General features: G+C 36.2%; 3 protein-coding genes and 1 pseudogene across 4 annotated transcripts; 1 reads left to right on the forward strand and 3 right to left on the reverse strand.

Moving 5' to 3' along the window:
* The first annotated feature begins 15 nt into the window (after window positions 1–15).
* LOC114412853 lies at window positions 16–1,481 on the forward strand (annotated as a pseudogene).
* Window positions 1,482–1,955: 474 nt separating this feature from the next.
* LOC114412852 (kinesin-like protein KIN-12A) lies at window positions 1,956–9,954 on the reverse strand. Its single transcript, XM_028376936.1, has 16 exons — window positions 9,470–9,954; window positions 9,251–9,388; window positions 9,063–9,146; window positions 8,849–8,974; window positions 8,699–8,758; window positions 8,550–8,603; window positions 8,384–8,476; window positions 7,014–7,109; window positions 6,603–6,748; window positions 5,379–5,528; window positions 5,171–5,300; window positions 4,250–5,077; window positions 4,068–4,166; window positions 3,837–3,989; window positions 2,905–3,747; window positions 1,956–2,340 (listed from the first exon to the last, which is right to left on the reverse strand). The coding sequence occupies exons 1-16, from the start codon at window positions 9,683–9,685 to the stop codon at window positions 2,044–2,046; spliced, it is 3,513 nt and encodes a 1,170-aa protein (XP_028232737.1). The 5' UTR covers window positions 9,686–9,954; the 3' UTR covers window positions 1,956–2,043.
* A 1,810-nt stretch (window positions 9,955–11,764) lies between these two features.
* On the reverse strand, window positions 11,765–12,584 carry LOC114412854 (cysteine proteinase inhibitor 4-like). The gene has a single exon (XM_028376937.1). The coding sequence runs from the start codon at window positions 12,441–12,443 to the stop codon at window positions 12,051–12,053; it is 393 nt and encodes a 130-aa protein (XP_028232738.1). The 5' UTR covers window positions 12,444–12,584; the 3' UTR covers window positions 11,765–12,050.
* A 2,913-nt stretch (window positions 12,585–15,497) lies between these two features.
* On the reverse strand, window positions 15,498–19,820 carry LOC114412855 (peptidyl-prolyl cis-trans isomerase FKBP62-like). Of its 2 annotated transcripts, XR_003666837.1 has the most exons (12): window positions 19,398–19,820; window positions 18,752–19,012; window positions 18,582–18,656; window positions 18,393–18,473; window positions 18,116–18,310; window positions 17,917–18,006; window positions 17,654–17,829; window positions 17,426–17,548; window positions 17,172–17,318; window positions 16,361–16,959; window positions 16,103–16,230; window positions 15,961–15,983 (listed from the first exon to the last, which is right to left on the reverse strand). XR_003666837.1 is itself a non-coding variant. In XM_028376939.1 (11 exons), the coding sequence occupies exons 1-11, from the start codon at window positions 19,663–19,665 to the stop codon at window positions 15,815–15,817; spliced, it is 1,713 nt and encodes a 570-aa protein (XP_028232740.1). In that variant the 5' UTR covers window positions 19,666–19,810; the 3' UTR covers window positions 15,498–15,814. The 2 variants fall into 2 exon arrangements, 1 of the variants encoding a protein (XP_028232740.1); XM_028376939.1 differs by lacking the exon at window positions 16,361–16,959 and having other exon boundaries at window positions 15,498–15,983; window positions 19,398–19,810.
* Between the last annotated feature and the right edge of the window lie 476 nt (window positions 19,821–20,296).

Below are 20,296 nucleotides of genomic sequence, written 5' to 3' on the forward strand. Positions count from 1 at the left end.
CTCACCTCATAAAAGTACAACAACAAATATATCTAGATTTACTGCTCTTATTCTGATCAAGGGTTCGTTATTGTTACCACATGAGTTTCTGATGCGATGGATGACGAGCAGCAAGAGGGTCCAGGACAGGAGCAAGAAGAAGAGGGTTCACAACCGAGAAATAGAAAATAGCCTCCAAAATCATCGTCTACCTAGTTGAGCTTCTCAAGCAAGATCCCGAAATGGTGATTCCCGTTCGCTCCCTCCCTCGACCACCACCGCCGCCGCCAGATCAACCTCCCCAAGCCCCACCGTGTCTCCGATTTCCTCCGCAAAACGCCCAACCTCTTCGAACTCTACAAGGACCAGAAGGGGGTGCTCTGGTGCGGCATGACCCCAAAAGCCGAGAACTTGATGGAACAACAACAAAGGGTCATCGAAGAACACGCCGACAAAGCCACCGAACACGTCACGAGGTTTCTCATGATGTCGCTGGACAAAAGGCTTCCCTTGGACAAGATTGCGCATTTCAGAAGAGATTTTGGGTTGCCGTTGGATTTTAGAGTCCATTGGGTGCATAAGTATCCCCAGCTTTTTAAGGTGGTGAAGTCACTTGATGGGGTTGAGTTTTTGGAGCTTGTATCTTGGAACCCTGATTGGGCAATCACTGAGTTAGAGAAAAAAGGTGGTGACAGAAACAACCGAAACTACCAAAAGTGAAACTACCAATACCCCAGGAATGCTTTCAGTTCCATTTCCTTTGATGTTCCCCGCGAACTATATCGTTACTATGGTGAAAAGATTAAGAATTTTCAGGAGATGTCTTATTTGTCTCCCTATGCTGATGCTCGTGGACTTAAGGCTGGATCATTGGAGTTTGATATAAAGGGACTGTTACTGTTATGCATGAACTGCTTAGTTTCACTATTGAGAAGAGGTTGATCACCGATCACCTCACACACTTTCGTTGGGAGCTTGTGATGCCTCAGAAGCTGATGAGGCTTCTGCTCAAGGACTGTGGGATCTTCTATGTATCCGAGAGGGGGAAGAGGTTTAGTGTGTTTTTGACTGAGGCTTATGAGGGTTCTGAGCTCATTGAGAAATGCCCCTTGGTGCTGTGGAAGGAGAAGGTCTTGGGGCTTGTGGGTTATACAGGGAGGAAGAAGAAGCTTGAGGTATGCAGTGATGATGAGTCTGATGTGGAAGATCATGATGGTTTGGTTTTGGACAGAGAGGGATTTTGAAGTGGGGGACTTACATGTGCAGATTGAGCCTCGGGGTACTTTGCATTACGAGGGTCCTTTAGTTGGGGATGATTCTGAGATGGATGTTGGAGAGATTTCATGAAGATCTGGAAATTTTGGAAGTTGTTGAGGTTGGAGTTGTATTTCAATTTTACCATATATATGATTGATTCACTTTATACTTCAAAGTTCTCAGGAACACGCAATTGTATAACTTTATGTAAATCAAAATTTGAGGATTGGCATTTTACTTTCATAGGTTAGTAAATCTCAGTAGCCTTGTACGGTGGCGATGTTTCGAAAACCTGTTGCGTTTTAAATGTGGGGGAAATGTGGTTTTTTGACAAATGAAAGGTTAAGAGAAAATGAATCAACAATAAAATCATACTAAAATTGAGCTACAATGAGTCAAAACAAATGTTGGTAAACATAACCAAGATATATCGTGGGCGTTAGCTCAAATTATTGAAATTTCTGAAAATATTTGATATTTCTACTTCAATTGCTACATCATAGTTCATTTGTGTACCTCTTTAATTTCAAAGTCCTAAATGGTATTGATACCTCACATAGTTCATTTTAGAACCCAAGCTCTTAAAAGGATTTGTTAATGTCAACAACCCAAAGTCTTAAGGATATTGATTCCCCGCAACAGATTAATGCAAAAGTTCCCGGTAGGCTAAATTCAAAATAGGCTTTGGTGTAAAGAAGAGACAATTGTGACGCAAATCATCATATGAACACCTAGTGGAATAAGAGAGAGGCTTTTCTTGTAGTTGAACAAATCACATGAACAATGAACACAAACTGGAAGATTAATCTATATGTTGCATGTGTCATAAGAAGACAACCATGATTGGTCTGCCAAATTTGCTAGTTCAATATCCTCTTCGCTACAAAATAACTCAAATTGACCATTAACATTGTTCGGCACCTTGGTGTCATCACAAGTAGGCATTACAAGGTCATCTAAAGTAGGTCGTATTTCTTCATTAGGCAAATGTGTTTTGGCAAGTAGCTTATTAAGTGTGCTAATCTCCTTGTCATGTTTCTTCTTCAATTTATCAATTTGTTTGTAGGCCTTTGCAGCTTCCTGCTCTGCATCCATCGCCCGCTTCTGCAAGTTAATACATCTTATAGAATTAGCTCAAGTAGTGAACTGAGCTGACCCAGCTCTTTGGAAAACATCTCCACTACCAGTTAAACTATATGCATGCATCAGCTGTAGAAAATAAAATTGACTTGCTTTTCTTACAAAAAAATTGCCAGAAATTCATTTGTGAGAGTAAAAGACTTCAGCATAAAAGAATAAAGGTTTAATTATTCATTTGGTCCCTATAGTTGTACAAACTTTACCTTTTAATCTCTACTTAAAAATCATCTCTTTTAGTCCTTATACATACTTTTTTTAATCTCTTCTAGTTCCTATGAGTTTAGATGATAGAGACTAAAAAAGAGTAAAAATGTTATGCATAGGGACTAAAAAGGATTAAAATGGTATGTGTAAATACACATTTGAATATACATACTTTTTTTAATCTCTTTTAGTCCCTATGAGTTTAGATGATAGAGACTAAAAGAGATTAAAAATGTTATGTATAGGGATTAAAATGGTATGTGTAAATACACATTGATTCTTGCTCAGTTGAAATTTGAATATACACATTGATTCTTTACATACCTGTGCGGTAATGACAGCTTCTTCTGCTTCATTAAGTTGCACAAGAAGTTCACCTGCAGCTTGCACTGCTTCAGCAGTATCCTTCAGTTGAGCTCGAAGTCCTCTATTTTCATCTCTTAGGATTTCCATTTCTTTTTCTTTTTCTGCTTTTAATGCTGAAATTTCTGCTGCAAGGGCATTTATGAATTTAGAGTCTGCACCTCTTACTCCTGCTGCTCTGGAAGCTGCTTCCTTGACATCATCAATTCCATCCTGGATCTTTCTATGCCTGTCAAGCAATTGGATGTGTTTCTCTTCTAAATCAGCATACTGTTCTAAAATTCGTGCATGGCCTTCTATAGCCATTTGCATTGTTTCATTCAGTTCCTCCGCACACTTCCTCTCAGTATCTAGTTCCTGCTTCCTCTTTTCAGCTAGTAACCTGCTAGTTTCAAGTTCAGCTCTCAGTTTTTCAGTTAGAGAAATCCACCTGCTTTCTGCCTCGGTCCATTGACTTTTTTCCTGCTCAAGTTTTACTTTGGCACTGTCTTCAGTTGATTCTGGATTTGCGTTTGCCTTAGTGCTAGCCTCTGTTAAATCTGGAATGGCAGTGAGGTTTGCTTCCAAACTAGGTTCAGATGAATAAGTCAATTGCAATGGAGGATATTGCTTTGTTGCGGCTGTGGATGAAGAGTCAACATAAAAGTGAAGCTGGTTTCTTAAACTACATATCTCTTCCATCAACACTTCCCTCTCCCCAAATTGGTAAAAATTCTGATACTCTTGTAACTCATCTTGTACTCTTTTTAACTCTATCTTCATCTTCAGAACTTCTAAATGATGCTCATGGTTCTCCTTTAAAAGCTGTTGAATTTTGATAGCAGGCAAGTCCTAAATATAAGCATCAAAGATAGTAATCATAAAGAGAAAACCTTAAAATAACTTATTTCTACCTTGTTTTCATGTGTGAGGGACACCAGCTCTTCATCCATGAACTCCTTGGTGGATAAAACACCATCAATAAGGCTCTGAAGCCGTAGAATTTTATCTTCTCTTATCTGTGTTATTGTGGCATTGCATTCCCTCTCTTGCCTGTACTTTTGCAACTACAAATATGATTTAAAATAGTCACAATACAAGACAAAACAATGACCACAGATGATTGTCGGTAAATAGAAACTTACCAAGCAATTGAGCTGCATTATATCAGAAGTCTGCTTTGCACAGAACTCTTCTAGTGCCATTTCTCTCCTTATCGATCCTGCCAAAACCTTCTCTACTGCCTACATCATAATAGAAAGAAATGAAAAGTAATAGATTGAATTTAAGCTATACCAGAAAATGCAACTGAGATCCTTGCACTTACTTTCAGAATTTGCTTCTTTGGTTTACCAGTTGACTGCGGGCAATCAATCGGTAACTGCTGCACATTTGAGCTATTGTCAATCTCATTGACATCAAGCTGCATTCTGCTTTTACAGTTATTACAGGTAAGCATAGCATAATCTTCCTTTTTGGCATTATCATCAAGAAAAGTCTGGACTCCGACATCAACTTTTTCCACAGGAATAATTAGCCTGGAATCTTTGGGTCTCAATGAGAGACTCGATAACGATGAACCATGATGGTGGCTATCAATAATTTCAAGACCATGGCGGATGCTTACTGCTAAATTTTCAGTTTTAGTTACGAAATTTGGAGCTGTCTGGCTAGAGAGAGCAGTAGACAAGCATTTCTGGTTAACGGTGTTTGTGCCTAAATCACTTTCACCATGAATATTATTCTCAGAAGGAGACTGCTTTAATGAGGTCCTCAAACTTTTCCTGCCGCTGCTGATTGTTGGTGAAAGGCTGGAAGGAGGGGATTTGAGGATGGGGGATGTTTTGCATTTAACCATGCCGCCAGCAAGGCTGTCACCATTCATTGCAGCACTAGGAGAACCAATAGATCCATTAGGGGCTGAAAAACCAGCAAAACCTCCATTTGAGTTGTGGAGAACTACAGCATGATCCTCGACACCTTCCTCATCAATCTCCATCTCCTCATCACCATCCTCATCAACATGAGGTAGTGATAATGGGCGATTGAGGGTAGGCTTCAACAAATTCAAACTTCTTCTGATCAAAGCTGCTGAATGACCTCGACTTCCATCACTTGGACTGTAACCATTTGCTTTAATTCGATGCAGTTCATCCTGTTTGATTTCTTACAGTTATAAGTTATTTGAAAATAAATATGTACTGGCCAGGTATAAGGAAATGATTGATCATGGTAGAAGAGATATTACCCTGAGTTGGCATATCACATCTCGTAATTGATTCACATCATCGTGCATTACTTCATTGACAACTGCTTTATTCTTGATATCCTTTACACATTGTGCAAATCTCAATGTACTAAAAGTTTCACTCTTACAACTGCAATGTTAAGTCATGAGAAATAATTCAACATACATTAAGAGCCAGAAGTTCAAATCACTAATGGTTGATATCTACCTTTGTGCTGGGGAAATAGCACAAACCAAAGCTAATTTTGCATTTCCACCAAGAGACTCCTGCAATAAAAATGTTAACCTGGAGTCTCTATATGGTATATGTCGCGGCTTTCCTGTCTGAGAAACTTCAGCTAGAATTTTTATCAAATTCCTGCAGTACAATTCAACCTCAGTAAGTAATTGGATGATGGATGATTAGAATTTGGCAGTCAGGAATTTTCAGACCATGGAATAAACGCCACCTAACAACTTCCCTTTTTCCCTTTCCTTCACATCTAGGTTTTATGCCCATTTCATATTTCATCTATCATGGGGGAATGACTAGTATCTATTCACCAGCTTGAGGGGGGATGTTGAATGGGAATCACAAAATCTATGGGAGATTGTTGCGATTCAAGATGCAAAGAGAGAGAATTTTTTAGAACGATTAAACTTCAGTAATATTTTATTCATTTAAAATGGCTAGATTTCAGGTACTTACACAACTACAATACAATTGCAATTAATGTGATAGCTAACATTCATTTACTGAATCCAAACCGCTGCGCGTAGCTTCCAGCTGGACTAACTACCTATAGGAAAACTGGTCCCTGTCCATTCCCAATGAGCTAGATTGACCTAACACACACTGTACCCCCAACTAACATCCCCCCCCAAGCTCAAGGTTAAATTGCATAAACTTGTCAAACACTCTGATCTTATCTCTGAAAACATGAAAATGCAGTGAAGAGAGAGGCATGTTGAGAGCATCCACCCCCACTGATCATGAGTTGGGACATGATGGAGTAGTAGGCTCTTGCTTAGAACCTTTTCCCAAACAAAAAAGTATCTAACTCCATTTTTTTAATGCAAGAGTGAAGCACCAGATTGTGAGAGAACCACTGAACTCAAAGTGTCACAAAGGAGTTTTAGGAGTCTGAAAAAAGCAGTGTAATCTGGTGAGCAACGACTGAATCCATAGAATCTCAGCTGAAGTTTGGGCCAAGCTTCTATAGTCAGCTTTGGAACTTGCCACCAAATTTTGTTTCTTTGATCACCACAAAATGGGCCATGTTTGGATAAAATTCTCCATAAGTATTTATATGAAAAAATAAGAAGGTAAAATGCATTGAGCTTAAATCAACTTGTATTTGTATTTAAAGCTATTTTTCGTTTGTGATTGCTTGTAATTTGTATTTCAATTCCAATATCAAACATCAATGTATACACACATTTTAAACCATACCCAAGCTGTGAAAGGGATCTATTAATATTGCCAGCTTCCTTTAAACGGTCTCCTGCTGCACCCGTTAATTTTTGTCGTTCTGACCCAGCTAGATCAACAAGATTTATTTTACTTGTTCTAAATCTGCTTACACCATCTGCAGTACTCTGCAAAGTGAAAATATGGACTCACTTCAATACCTCTTTTCTCAATTTACAATTCTATTGTGAAGCTGAAAAATATCTTCCCAACAGAAGTTCTTTTGGAAAACAGAAGAACTGAAAAGAAAAAGTCCATTGCTAGATTCCACATTTCAATATTGCACATGTAGTTTCTTCTCAAATTTATCCAGTTAAAGATTGTAAAATGTCTGCCCTTCCTATCTAATATTATTAAAAACTATCTCCAAGCCACAAGAGAAGAGTGCATCACCTTGCATCGAGATTCAACCACACAAGTAAAAACAGTATGAGAACGTGAACTTTCAGAATTTATACTGGTTGCACCAATTCTTCTGTTTAACAAACCCTGTATAATGAAAGGTATATAATAGTAAAAACACAAGAGAAAAGGACAAAGGAAAACCATGGCAATTATGAAATTTGGAGCCCAAAAATACATAAATAAAATAAAATAAAAACTATCAATTGAATGTGTTGGGCCCTTGAGATCCTTAGAGACAAAATTATAAAGAATGGAGATAGAGAATAGGAAACATAATATAACTCTTCTGTATTGAAAAATTGAAATCAGGGGATGACTCTCCTCAAAGGAAATCCTCTTCCTCCACTGAGCAACACTGCCTTAGGTTCAACTCGAAAAATATATAACTAACTTCTCAATTACAGCTCTCTGTCTATTTCTTCTAACTGACTAACAGACTAAATAATACCCACTAACTACCTACTCTTCTTCGTCTAGAATAGATTAGTTACATTGGGCTGTATTCATTTACAGAAGACTGGGCCCTAACAGAATGGAAAGGAAAAACTTGATAATTACAAGCATATAAGAATGGTCAATTGTCTAAATATGGAAAAGAGAGAGAGCTATTCAAGTCAGACTGAGAGCAATTAAGCATTTCATTTCTCCTACTACTGATCAAATCAACTGGTTCTACCTTAATGGAAATTTTTGTTTTTATGTAATGAGTCATATATGCTCAAAATGAAGCTCTGCCACATTTCTTACAAAAATACTTGTTAAAAAAAGTAATGAAGTACTCATTCAGTGTAATTTCAAAGATGGCAAATTTAGTTTAAACACAGAGTACTCAAGTGAGGCATGTACAACATATGACCCTTAAATGTTGTTTTTACTTTTCATTCTATGGTGAAAGAACATTAAAAATAGATGTTTCATCCTGTTGATTGATGGATGTTTGACAAGTGACACGTGAAACTCTAAATGCTAAGAAAACAACACATGCTAGGTGTTCATGAAGCATTGTTGCTGATGTAACAAGGATGCTTAACCAATTGAAGAATGCTGCCATAACCTCTACAACTTCCACATATTTAAGAACCCGATCCTCTAATGCATTAGTAATATATAATTCTAATCTTTTTCTAATACTTTAGTTGCCATTTAGCGTGAGGGAAGAAATAAAGACAAACAAGTCCTTGATAAATAGTTTTTGGATCTTATTTTAATCCTTTAAGAAAATCTATTTTATATTTTTATTGAATTCTATAGTTTACTCATAATGCAATGGTTGAATAGCAAAATAGGCAATAGGCAACACTGCAACAGTGACGGAAGAGGGAAACCACAACTATTTATACAAGTGTGATGAAGCACACCTTTATCAAAAGCTGAGTCACATCTTTCTTCGTACACACTAGCTCCTCTGTAAGATTTTCAACATAGACACCAGATTTGACATCTTCTCTAATCTGAAGAGCATCAAAAGACCAGTTCCAGTATAACCCGGTTAAGCATGATCGAGGGAAATGAAATAGATTTTACCTGTAGGTTTCTTTGATTTGGATCTAATAGATCTGCTATTTGCTCGTTGTATATCTGCAAAACAAGTTCACACATCAAAAAGGACTAGATAACAAGGTCAAGCAGGACAGGGACATTGAAAGAAATCATCAACAGTCATTCAATTCAACCTCGAGAAAAGAGCAGTGGCACTGATACTTGAGTTGCTTGTCAGAATGCTTAATTTGCTCCTGTGCATGAAACACAACAATTAAAATCACGACAAAGTTCATATAACCATCAAAGGATTCAATCACAAATAGAATAGAACTCAACACTACCTCATTTATGCAGGCAAAGAGTCTTTCAAAAACACGAGGCGCAAGGCCTTGTTGATCACTTGCTGAATTGCCATCTGACAAAGCATTGGCAGGACCCCACATGGTATAAGTTTTCCCACTCCCAGTCTATCCAAAATTTTCAAAAAATCAACATAATCAATCACGAGTAACAAGAGAACGTAAGGGCAACGCAAAATGGGAAGAAAGTAGAAACCTGCCCATATGCAAATATAGAACTATTAAATCCAGCCAAGCAATTCTCTACAAGAGGCGCCCCAACAAGCTCAAAAATACCCAACTGGAGGATAAAACAGCAACCCAGTTACAATCACAAAATCACGAGAGAGACACAGAGAACGAGTTCAATGTAATAATGAAGTAATTATAAACTTGTAATCATGCCTGAGTAGCATTGCTGTGAGCAACGGAATCAAATGTGAAGCTCTGACCGTTGATGGACAAGGAATCACTGGAAATCCTCTGAACTATGGAATCTCCCTCGTCCCCGTCATCGCATGCAGGCCTCATTCTCACAATAACCTAGAAATTAGAATATAAAATTATAAATTAACAAGTTAAAAAAAGAAGAAGAAGGAAGTAGAATTTGGAATGGTTGTTGACCTTGACGCCGGAACCGGGGGTGGGGGGAACGGAATGGTCGGAAAGCTTGCGCTTAAGAGGGTTAGGGTTGGGAGGTTTTGGGGGCAAGGAGGACTTGAAAGGAGGAGGATGGTTCTCTTTGTCCTTGGATTTTTGTTTTCGCGTGGGTCTGGGTTTTCTGAAAGCATGTGCGGAAGGAGTGTCCCGACACCGAAAGATTGGATTTTTTGGAAGCATGGTTGCAGTTGCAGAGAACAGAACGGAGAAGAGAAGAGAAAGTAGGGTTTGGGTTGAGAGGGGAAGGGAGAATGAAGAATGTAGCCGTTAGGGGAGTTGGGAGTTGGGAAATGGGAGGGATTTGAATGTCAGCGCGTGTACGGTTCTTGTGTGTACCTGATAAAATAAATTTACTTTCTAGTTTCTATATTGAGCTTGTCGTTTTTCTTAGAAAAAAATAAATAAATTATTGGTTGTTTAAAGATAAAAAATTTAAATACAATGAATGTGTAAAAACTGTAATATATTATTATTGTTAAATTTATGAAATTATTTTGTAATTAAGTTATAATATTTAAAAAATAATTTAAAAATAAATTATATTTTTAAAAATTAATTTAACATTAAACTATAAAATTTATGTATTAATTTATCATTAAATTGTGTATATGACTAATCAATTATATTTTTTTATATTTGAAAAACTAAATTTGAGTTTTTCTAGCGACCAATTTGTTATCATTTCACATTTTCAGACATCAAAATTATATTTACCTGAAATAATTCTTATTTTTTTTCTAATATTTTTTTCTTTTGAGTGTTTATTATTCTTATTTCTATATTGGAAGAAAATAAGAGGCAAGTCTCTCTGTAGTTTTTTTTTTAACTTTTTAAATAAAATAAAAATATAATTAATAAGTTGGTGTAGATCTCTTCATATTTATCTTAAACTTTTTTAGATAAAAAAAGTATGGCTAGAGGACGATTTGATTTAAAGAAGAGAAAAAGTTGACGAAATACTTTTTATACTCAAATGTGAAATGCTATTTGCACTATTGTAAGAGGTCCTTATATATTTCTTAAAAAAAAATTTACTCAATGACTAAATAATAACAATAAAATATCTTCTTATATCTTTCATTAAAAGTATTATACCTTATACAATTTTTTTATTCCCTGTAATTTTTCACCAAAATATTTTGTATATATCTTCTCAACAATTCAATAATGACAGATGGAGAAGCGGTCTTACTCAATTAATTTTTGTAATCCCACGAATACAGGTAGAAATTTTTATCCCATATTTATTATGAAGTAATAAAATAATTAATTTTAAACATATTTTATTTCTATGTAAGTTATAATTTACGTAGGATTAATATTTAATCTCGGACTCCATAATATCCCATACCTAGATCATATAATTCAATCGAGACATCGTGTAATAGACCAAAATTTTCTTAATATTTTGTTGAGAAATAGCTAAAATAATTCCTAATACTACCATTATTATAACTATAAAAGTTATTCTGTTTATTATTGAACGTAAAACTATGAAAATTTATTCTCGTGACAGAAATCTCTTTATGAATAAAAATCCAAACATATTCTCCGTACTACCCTCTCAATGCTCCTCCTTCATGTTACATAATATAGTTTTTTTTCTTTGCCACAATTTTCATCCCTATGTGCCAATTTCATTCACGCAAAATAGGCATATTGGAATTGCTCTCTCTCTCTCTCTCTCTCTCTCTCTCTCTCTCTCTCTCTCTCTCTCTCTCTCTCTCTCTCTCTCTCTCTCTATATATATATATATATATATATATATATATATATATATATTCGTGAAAGATACTCAGTTACATACTGAAAGGTGTTATGTGTATGTTATTAGATAGAAAACTTACTTATCACTTATGCAAAGTTAGAAATTAATAACTCAATCAAACTCTCAACAAAAAAAATAACTCAATCAAGCACACGTGTTTTATTTATGAGAATATAAAAAACATTTACAGTCAATTTTAATAATTAACCAAACAATTTTTTTAGAGCATATATAAGGAACCCAAAAATAACATTGTCATGCTATATTATGAGGAAAAAATAAATAAATTCCCGAGACAAAAAAAAATGTCCACGAAATAAACGTCGTAATTGAATACACGCCTAGATTATCCAGTCTTAATAACCTAAACATTTTAATTCATTGAGACAAACTTCATAATAATATCGTTTAACGTTTATAAATGATAATAAAAGTTAGAGAAATGATATTTGTACAAAGTATCACTCCTCTAAGATAAAATATGCCCATAGTAAATTAAAAAAAAACATAGAGAGACTCCATGCTCAAAACAATGTAAATATATCTTTAGATATTTGACATTCAGTTCAGTATTCATTTGATTTCTTTGGTACATAGATGACTGATTGTTTGATTGTTAACCTGTTAACTAGTTGATTCATGTCTGAAACAGAAATTGTAAACATTTATTTCTCTCTTTCATATTTTTTATTAGAAGGATTAAAGCATACTAAACCAATTAAGCATGTTATTATGAGTTAAAAAAGTAGTTGAAACGGAACCGAAATTGATCGTATTTCACTGCGTGGAAGGAGCGAAATTGAGAAGCTGCTTGGAACGAAGCCACGGCTTCACCACCACAACGGATTCGAATATTCTGGAATCTCCACCGTCGCCACCCTGCGTGGCCGATATCTTCATGTAGTACTTGATCCCAGACACCACTTGTTGTTGCGCCTCCACCACTTCCACGAACGTGACTTGCTCCTCCTCCTTCTGCGCCTGCCTCAGCATCCGGTTATGCTCCTCCACCGAGAACCGCCCTAGATCCTGCACCTCCTTGTTCGCCTTCACGTCAGGGATCTTCGACCTTCCCCCGACCAATCCCCCGTACGACGCCGTACACGCGATGCACGCCGAGATCGTCAGGATCGCCAGTATCACCGCCGGTGACCTTATCAACGCCGCCATCGATCGCTCAATTATGCCGAACCTGTTAGAATTAATTTAGAACGATGATGGAGTTGCGTATACGGTGTCGTTTATATAAAGGGGGAAAAAGAGGTGTTTGGATACGCATGAAAAACTAACCGAGAGACGGTGAATGGTGGGGAAACGAAAACCGCGTGCGTGTCGCGATTGGGACGCGAGTTTTGGATGCAAACGAGATTGCTTTTTCATTTTTGTTTGTTTAAGGTTGTTGCCGTAAACGGGTCTAGTCACGATCGAGTTGGCTTGGTGTGGTTACCACAAACTGACACATTGGCTAGCACTAATCTCAGAGGCTTCCACGTATACTACATGCAGTTTGCATAACTGTCCCGCCACTATACACGGATTAATTTATAATTTTTTTTTCAGTTTAATTCTATTGTTTTTAAGATGGTGTTTGGTTCAGTTACACTTTAATGCATTAGATTTGTTGTTGAGAGCTAGATAAATATTAGTAATGCATAACACTTATTTCATGTTTAATTTTATTCCAATATAAATCGTTCCTAGAACTAGAATTGAAAGAACCAGTAGTTAGAGCATCTAAGTGTATATTTGTAACCTACATTCCTTTGGGTTCAATTCCACATTATATCTCGTATGACTTTGAGATAAGATTAAAGTGTTAATTTTTGCTGTCCTAATGAGGTCAATTGGCACTCATCTAAGTGTGGATCGACGATTAGGAGGGTACAAATTTTAAAAATAATTATGAGATAGAATAAATAATTAATAATTATTATAATAGAATAAGTAGATGACTTTCTTCGTGTATATATAGACTCCGCTCAAGCTTTTTGTGGTGGTATTTTTCGTGTCTCTTCTCGTATCTTTTGTGTTTCATCAAATGGTTGAGCTATAAACTATCAAATATAAAAGTAAAATTTTGTATGCCATTTGTATTCTGCCTCACTCTTGTGATGAATGATTGCTTTATAATAAAGGTCATATTAATACGAAAGAAATAAATTAGGTGAAATTTAATACGAAAGAGATAAACCAGGTGAAAAAAGGAGTAATATTTGTAGTTTTTGCTACTTGTAACTGGTAATTCTAGCCTAATTATTAATACTACTCATGATTAATTTATTATGACGATTGTTAATTCTGACTGAAAAAGGCTATAGAGACGTGGCTATGTTCAACGAATACTCAGCCCAATTCCAAGGGGGGTACACGAGCCCCATATTCCTGAGCCATGGGGATGACTGCTGAGGAAGAATGACAAAAGGCAATTACTACCATAATTAAAACTACCTCAGTTGCTTTTATTACAAAGATGTATTTTCTTCTTTCTTGGTACACAAGTTTTATGTAGAATGTATCACAAAGACAACTGTTTATGTGAAAGTGTATGAACATAAATGACTACATTTGGTAAATGTTTATATCTCGTGGAGATAAAAAGAAGAAGTAAAAATCATGCAATAAAATGTATTAATATATAGTTATGGATCACAAGATTTAAGGCTAAAATAGGTTTTTAAAGATTGAACAAAATTTAATTTTAGTCGCTGTAATTTTAAACCGATCAGTTTGATCTTTATGTTAAAAAAAAGAAGATAAATTTAGTCTATTTTTAGTTTCTCAACAATCGAAGCCTAAGGATTAAATTTATCTATTTTTTAAATTAAAGATCAAATTGATTGATTTTAAAATTACTGGGACCAAAAGTAGAATGAATTGAATATGCAAAACGTCATTATAGAGCCTCATTGCAAACAAGTTGTTGACTCCTATTTATCCTTATCGCCCGATATTCAAAGGTAAGACAGATTATTCACAGATGTACATATGAACTTAAAGATATGATATACTCTAAGCGCAAAGAGTTCCCAAGCATTCTATATTCCATCAAACAAGCCTTTGCTATAAATGATGAGAAGGCAGTCCTCGAAGCTCATCGGAATAAGGTAGCCACTACTTCCAAAAGCAGTTTTGAAGGAACGGGTTATGAGGTTGAAGAAAGAATGCATTGCAGAAACTTGAAAATGTGAGGAAAGTCAAATCTCATGGTGGAAGATCGATCATAGAAAAAATTCGACAAGAATTTGAGCACAACGGCATCGTTGCTAGAAATCCCTCGAGAACTTGTTTATTGCTTTTCTAAACGGCCAAATTTATTATGTTTCGGAGGCTACGTGTTATTAAATTGTTTACTCAAATTCTATGTAGATTAACACTTGACTCAAAATGGAAAACTTGAAACTAATATACTGTTCATCCCTTCTTTTCTTTTTTTGGAGGATACTGTATGCTTCCAAGAACTCCTCTCATAACAGATTTTATTTTTGAGATCTTAATAAATTTTTTGATAAATTTATCCGTATCATACTTTTTAAATTTTTTAATCTAATAGCAAATCTCATTTTTAGATCTAAAATCTTTTTTTAAATCTCACAAAAGACTTACCTTCTAATATTTATTTATAATTTATTTTAAAATGATTAATTATATATATATTTTTTATTTTGAAACGGAAATACAAAATTTATTCTTACTTAAATTATTTATTTATCTATATAATTTCTCTTCTTTCTTCTTTTTTTACCCCTCTTTTTCCTTTCCCACCCACTCCACTCCGTTCCGCCCTCTTCCGGTCCAGGTTTCTCGTGATGGGCCCATGGCTGCACGAGCCTTCGATTTGGCCATGGAACCGTTGTTGGCCACCACGCGTCTACCATCATGCTGTAATTATTTTATTATTATTTATCTTGTTTTAAAATTATATTATTATGTATTGGGTTCTGGACTTTATACTGCAGTTGATTTCTTCCTCTTCTTCCTTTTTTCTTTTTCTTTTTATCTATTTCTTCCTGTCTTTCCTCAAGAATTAGTTAGGAAGAGATACAATAAAAATTAATTTTTTATTTTAAAAACATATAGGATAAATATATGATACGTAGCTACGAGGTTAGGGTTTGTCGTGTCCAGCGTAGTTGATTGCACTGCAATTTCTGAAAATTCTTGATACCAAATCCTTTGTTCGGAAAACAAATAACATAAACTAAACTATAATTGAAATCTCAATGATTCAGGGAACAAGGACACATTTAAAATTGCCAAAACTTGCTTTACTTCAGTTCTTATTAGCCATCAGTATACATAGCTTGAACAACTGAAAACCAAGACCATATGCATTCTTCATATGAAAATCACACAAGATACGAGCAAAGCTATTTATGTTACCAAGACTTAAAACTGGAATATCGTACTATTAGGGTACTAGTATGCAGAGACGACCACATACAGAGCAAAGCTATTTATGTTACCAAGACTTACGACACAACAATTGGAATATCGTACTATGCAGAGACGACCACAGACAGAGATATCTCTCAAATTTAAATTTAAGCTTTGCTGTCAATAGTCATTGGCACCGGCTCCTGCTTTGCTGTTGCTGTTCTTGCTTGTTCTAGTTTATTCATTTTTGCAAATATGCTGCCGTAAAACTGTGCGTCCTTCTTGTTGTGTTCTCTCACCTTCTGCTTCAAAATTTTGTACTCCATCTTCACATCCCTGGTAATATCCATCCAACAGTGGTTAATACAAACAAAGAAATTCCATATATCAGTGTTGTCTCTTTGGAAATAAAGTATATATATTCAAGTTGATCACACTTGAGAACAAAAGCATACCTGTTGTTTGGCTCAATCTCAAGGGCTTTCTTAATATCCATCTCAGCTAGATCTAAGTCCACAAGATGAAGATATGCCTGTGCCCTCCGATAGAGTGCTTTTACATTTCTACTATCAAGCTCTAAAACCTGCGTGATAAAACAAAAGTCGGATGTCAACAATTTTCACTGTATTCCCTTTTTTTGAATTCAAAAAAAGGTTAAAATATGTTTTCATTCCTATAAATGAGTCATTTTTTACTCAAAGTCAGAACCCCACCCCCAAATTTGAAATCCCTAACCCCCAAACCAGAAATCTCCAATCATGGCGACGCCGGAGGCTTTGCCGCACTCGTCCGGCTCGACCCCGGCACGTGCGGTGCTATTCTGATGCCAAACGAGGTGAGGGTGAAGGGTAGCACGAGGGTTTTGATGTGGGCGCTTAGGTGTTTGGGTTGAGGTGGGCTATGGTGGTGGAGTTTTGATGGTGACGAGGGCGCGCGGTGTTTGGTCGGAGGTGGTGGGCCTTGGGTTTGCGGAAAGTTCGGGGCCGCAGGTTGTTGGCTGGATTCGGTGCTAGGTGTGGTTGTGCTGATCTTGACGACGTAGTGGTGGTACGCCGCAGATGTTGTCGGCGCTGGCTAGGTGGTGCACCGGAGTTGTTGGTGGATAAGGACGCGGAGATTTGGGTCAGATTGACGCGGTGGTGTTGGTGGTCCGGCGAGGCTAGGGTTTAGGAAGAGGGTAAGTGAGGTGGCGGGAGGGAGAAGAAGAAGAAGAATGAGAAGATTTAAGAGAGAGAAAGGGGTTTCCAGCGAAGAAGTGGAAAGAAAAAGGAGAGCAAGAGCTTTAACAGGTGTCAATGATGGGTCAGCTTACCTGTACAATCAGCACACACATAGGCTTGGAGTTAATGGAACTTAATTCCAAGCTAAAAAAATGACATGTTTATAAAATATGAGGAGAAAAATAAATCAAAAGATTTGCAGAAACAAAACTTAAGTTTTTCATATTTATAAAAACTGAACATATTTTAGCCTTCAGCTAAGGCAAAAAGAAGAAACAAATTTAGGCTGAATCGGACAAAGTACCTTTGTGCACATCTTCTCTGCCTGTTTGTAGTCCTTTAGCTTCAACTTACAGGCTGCATTGTTGAGATTGCATGTGATTTTCAATGCCTTAGTTTGCTGTTTCTCCTCATCACTAAAGGAGGAATCATACTCGACAAACTTTATGGCCTGTTACCAAGATAAAAAGAACAGCTATTGTTAGTTCATTCTTATCACAACATGACCGTCAGTAACCAAGTAACATAAATAAGATCTTTTGGAATTTATAGGAATACCTTTTCATATCTCTTTGAAGCTCTTTCATATTTGCCAACCTTAAAAAAGGCATTCCCTTCTTCCTTTTTCTTCCCAGCTGCCTCAATCTTCTCTTGTGTATTCAGATCCCACGATTCCTTTTCCTGCATCCCCATTTTCAGTAATTAGTTTTACATTTCAAATTAGTTCAAAGTTTAAACCAAAAAAATAAGAAGACGAGAACATGATAATTCTCTCACTTCTCTCACCTTTACAAAGGAAAGCAGCTCAACTTCGTAGTACACAGTGGAATTAGGAGGAACATTAGCCAATTCCTGAGAGGACCCAGATGGACCAAAAGCATATTCAGGCTGTATGATCAGCAATGCAATTTCCCCTTTCTTCATGTTCTTCACAGCTTGGTCAAGTCCATCAATTACTTGCTCTACATGGTCGATCAAACATACGACTTAATAACTAGTAATAGAAAAAAGAAGACTTATGATGAAGTTAAGATGATTGTTTAAGGTACCTTCATCAATTTTGAACTCAAATGGCTGTTCATCAACGTAGCCCTTCTTAACGAAAACAGTTCCATCTTGCAACTTGCCAATCAGTTTCACTGAAACAAAGGAAATAATGAAACTCTTCAGCATCCCATCCAATAGATACAAAACATTTAAATGAAGAAAGGATGAGAAGGGTTCGAAAAGATTGTATTAAAACTGTACCTTGAACTACAGCTCCATCATTTGGTCGTTCATATCCCTCCCCTTCCTTCAAAGTCTTCTTGAGAACCTTTCTATCCTTGGTAATGTCAGACACGGTCTTCCACGAGACCAACTCAAGATCCAATTGAAGATAAGCATTTGGAGGTACGGCACCTTCATCTCCTGAGGCTGGTCTTCCACTCTCACCAAATGCATCTGCAAAACTTTGAACGTCAATAAACTTGCACAAGCAAAACGTGTAGACATAAATATTGCTGATAACAACAGTCTTACTCACATTGTGGCTTCACATTCAAGAGAACTTTCTCTCCCTTCTTCATTGTTTTCACAGCCTTGGCCAAAGCAGGACAGAAATACCCTGCATGAAGAAAAGAAAAAAAGAAGAAAGTCATATTATTGTTACTTGCAATGAGAATACAGTTACATGGTAAGGACAAAATTCAAATTTTGGAAGCATGAGACTGACCCTCTTCCACAGTGAACTCCACCCCATCAGATTTTGAAATGACTGTCCCGTCTTCAAGCCTAGCTTCAAACTTAACTGCAGAAAAGAGAGAAAGAAGGAAACTTTAAACAATACTGAAAGTGTTGCTAAACAGATGATTCTCAAAGACAATAAAGGATAGAGTTTCGTACCAAACACTTCATCCAGGTCCTTAGGATTGTCCCATTTCTCCCCTTCAGTAATAATGTTCTTCAAAATTCCCCCATCCTTGCATATGTCCTTCACACTTGTCCAAGACAGCAACTCCACATCAAACTGCAGAGTTGCATTTGGGGGAATAGTGGGAGGAGACCCAGACTCTCCATAAGCCAATTCCGGGGGTATTGTGAAAAGGGCATTCTCACCTTTCTTCATGGTTTTGATACCTTCATCCCATCCCTTTATCACTTGCCCTGCATTAATCAAGTCACAAAACATTGAATACTATAGTTATTCATTCATTCATCATTAATCACTTAAGTTTAATTTTCATGTCCAGTATAAGGATAAATTAAATGACTTTCATCCTGATTACATTTATGATTTATTATGTATGTACATATAACATCAATTAGATAATTGATGTACATACAGACAATACCAGTAACAAAATTTCAACTTAGTACTTCATGAATTACTCAAACCTCCCATAACTAAATTGATCCTAATCAATTTTTCACTTTTCAGCAAAGAATTTTATATTGTCAATTAATTGAAATCCTCTCTATATAAAATCAATAATCCACCTCTAAAAAAAAAAGAAAGAAAAAAGTGAATCATGAATGAATGAATGTGTACCTTGGCCTAGCTTGAACTTGAAGGGGGTGCCCCTATCGCGGCTAGAATCAAATTTGGTTCCATCAAGCAAGGTTCCAGTATAATGCACTTCAACTTGGTCTCCACTGTCAGGGGTGTCCCAACCTTCACCTTCCTTGAGCAATTTCTTCTTCAGCCCCATTTTCCCAATCTCCTTCTCCTCCCCAACCTTCAGGATCGGACTCTCAAACTCTTCCTCCTCAGGCATTGCCATGTTGCCAGCACTTGGGAACTCGAAATCCTCGCCCATGGCTTCTCAACAAGCGAACAAACGTGTATGAAAGAGGTGAGTGCTTAGAACTCAGAAACCACACGATCAGAGGAAATAAACTTTTATATTTCTGACACGATCAGAGGAAACGGTTTATGGTTATTATGTATATATAGGTAGGAGTGGACGAGGAGAGTGTGTCTAGAGAGTTCTATAATCCAAAGTTGTCAAGATGGTTCCAGAATTATCATGTTCCTTCCATTTATTTTTTACTATGATTGTGGTTATGATGACTAGGGGTGCCTCTTTATATGTTTTAAATAAAGAGAGATTTAGAAATTAACTAAAAAGTAAGAGAATAATTATTAAAAATAAAATTATCTAAAAAATTGTGTATATTAAATGGAATAATTTTTATTATTAATAATTATAAATTATAGAATATACAGCCTAAGTTCCAACATTTAGAAACAAACTTTTTCAAATCTAACGATCCGACAGTGAAGCGATTGTTCGTTATTTTACGGATGGGAATCTAACTGAAAGTTGAACAGTTTTTTCCTTTATTTTATTTTTATTAATTTGATTTGGATATCAAAATCTATTTAGATTTAAATTCTATTTTTTCACCTGGGAAGATGTAAGTCACATGGTATTATTTTAGTTTGAT

The sequence above is a fragment of the Glycine soja genome, chromosome 5 (genome assembly GCF_004193775.1).
Source record: "Glycine soja cultivar W05 chromosome 5, ASM419377v2, whole genome shotgun sequence".
Lineage (NCBI taxonomy): Eukaryota > Viridiplantae > Streptophyta > Magnoliopsida > Fabales > Fabaceae > Glycine > Glycine soja.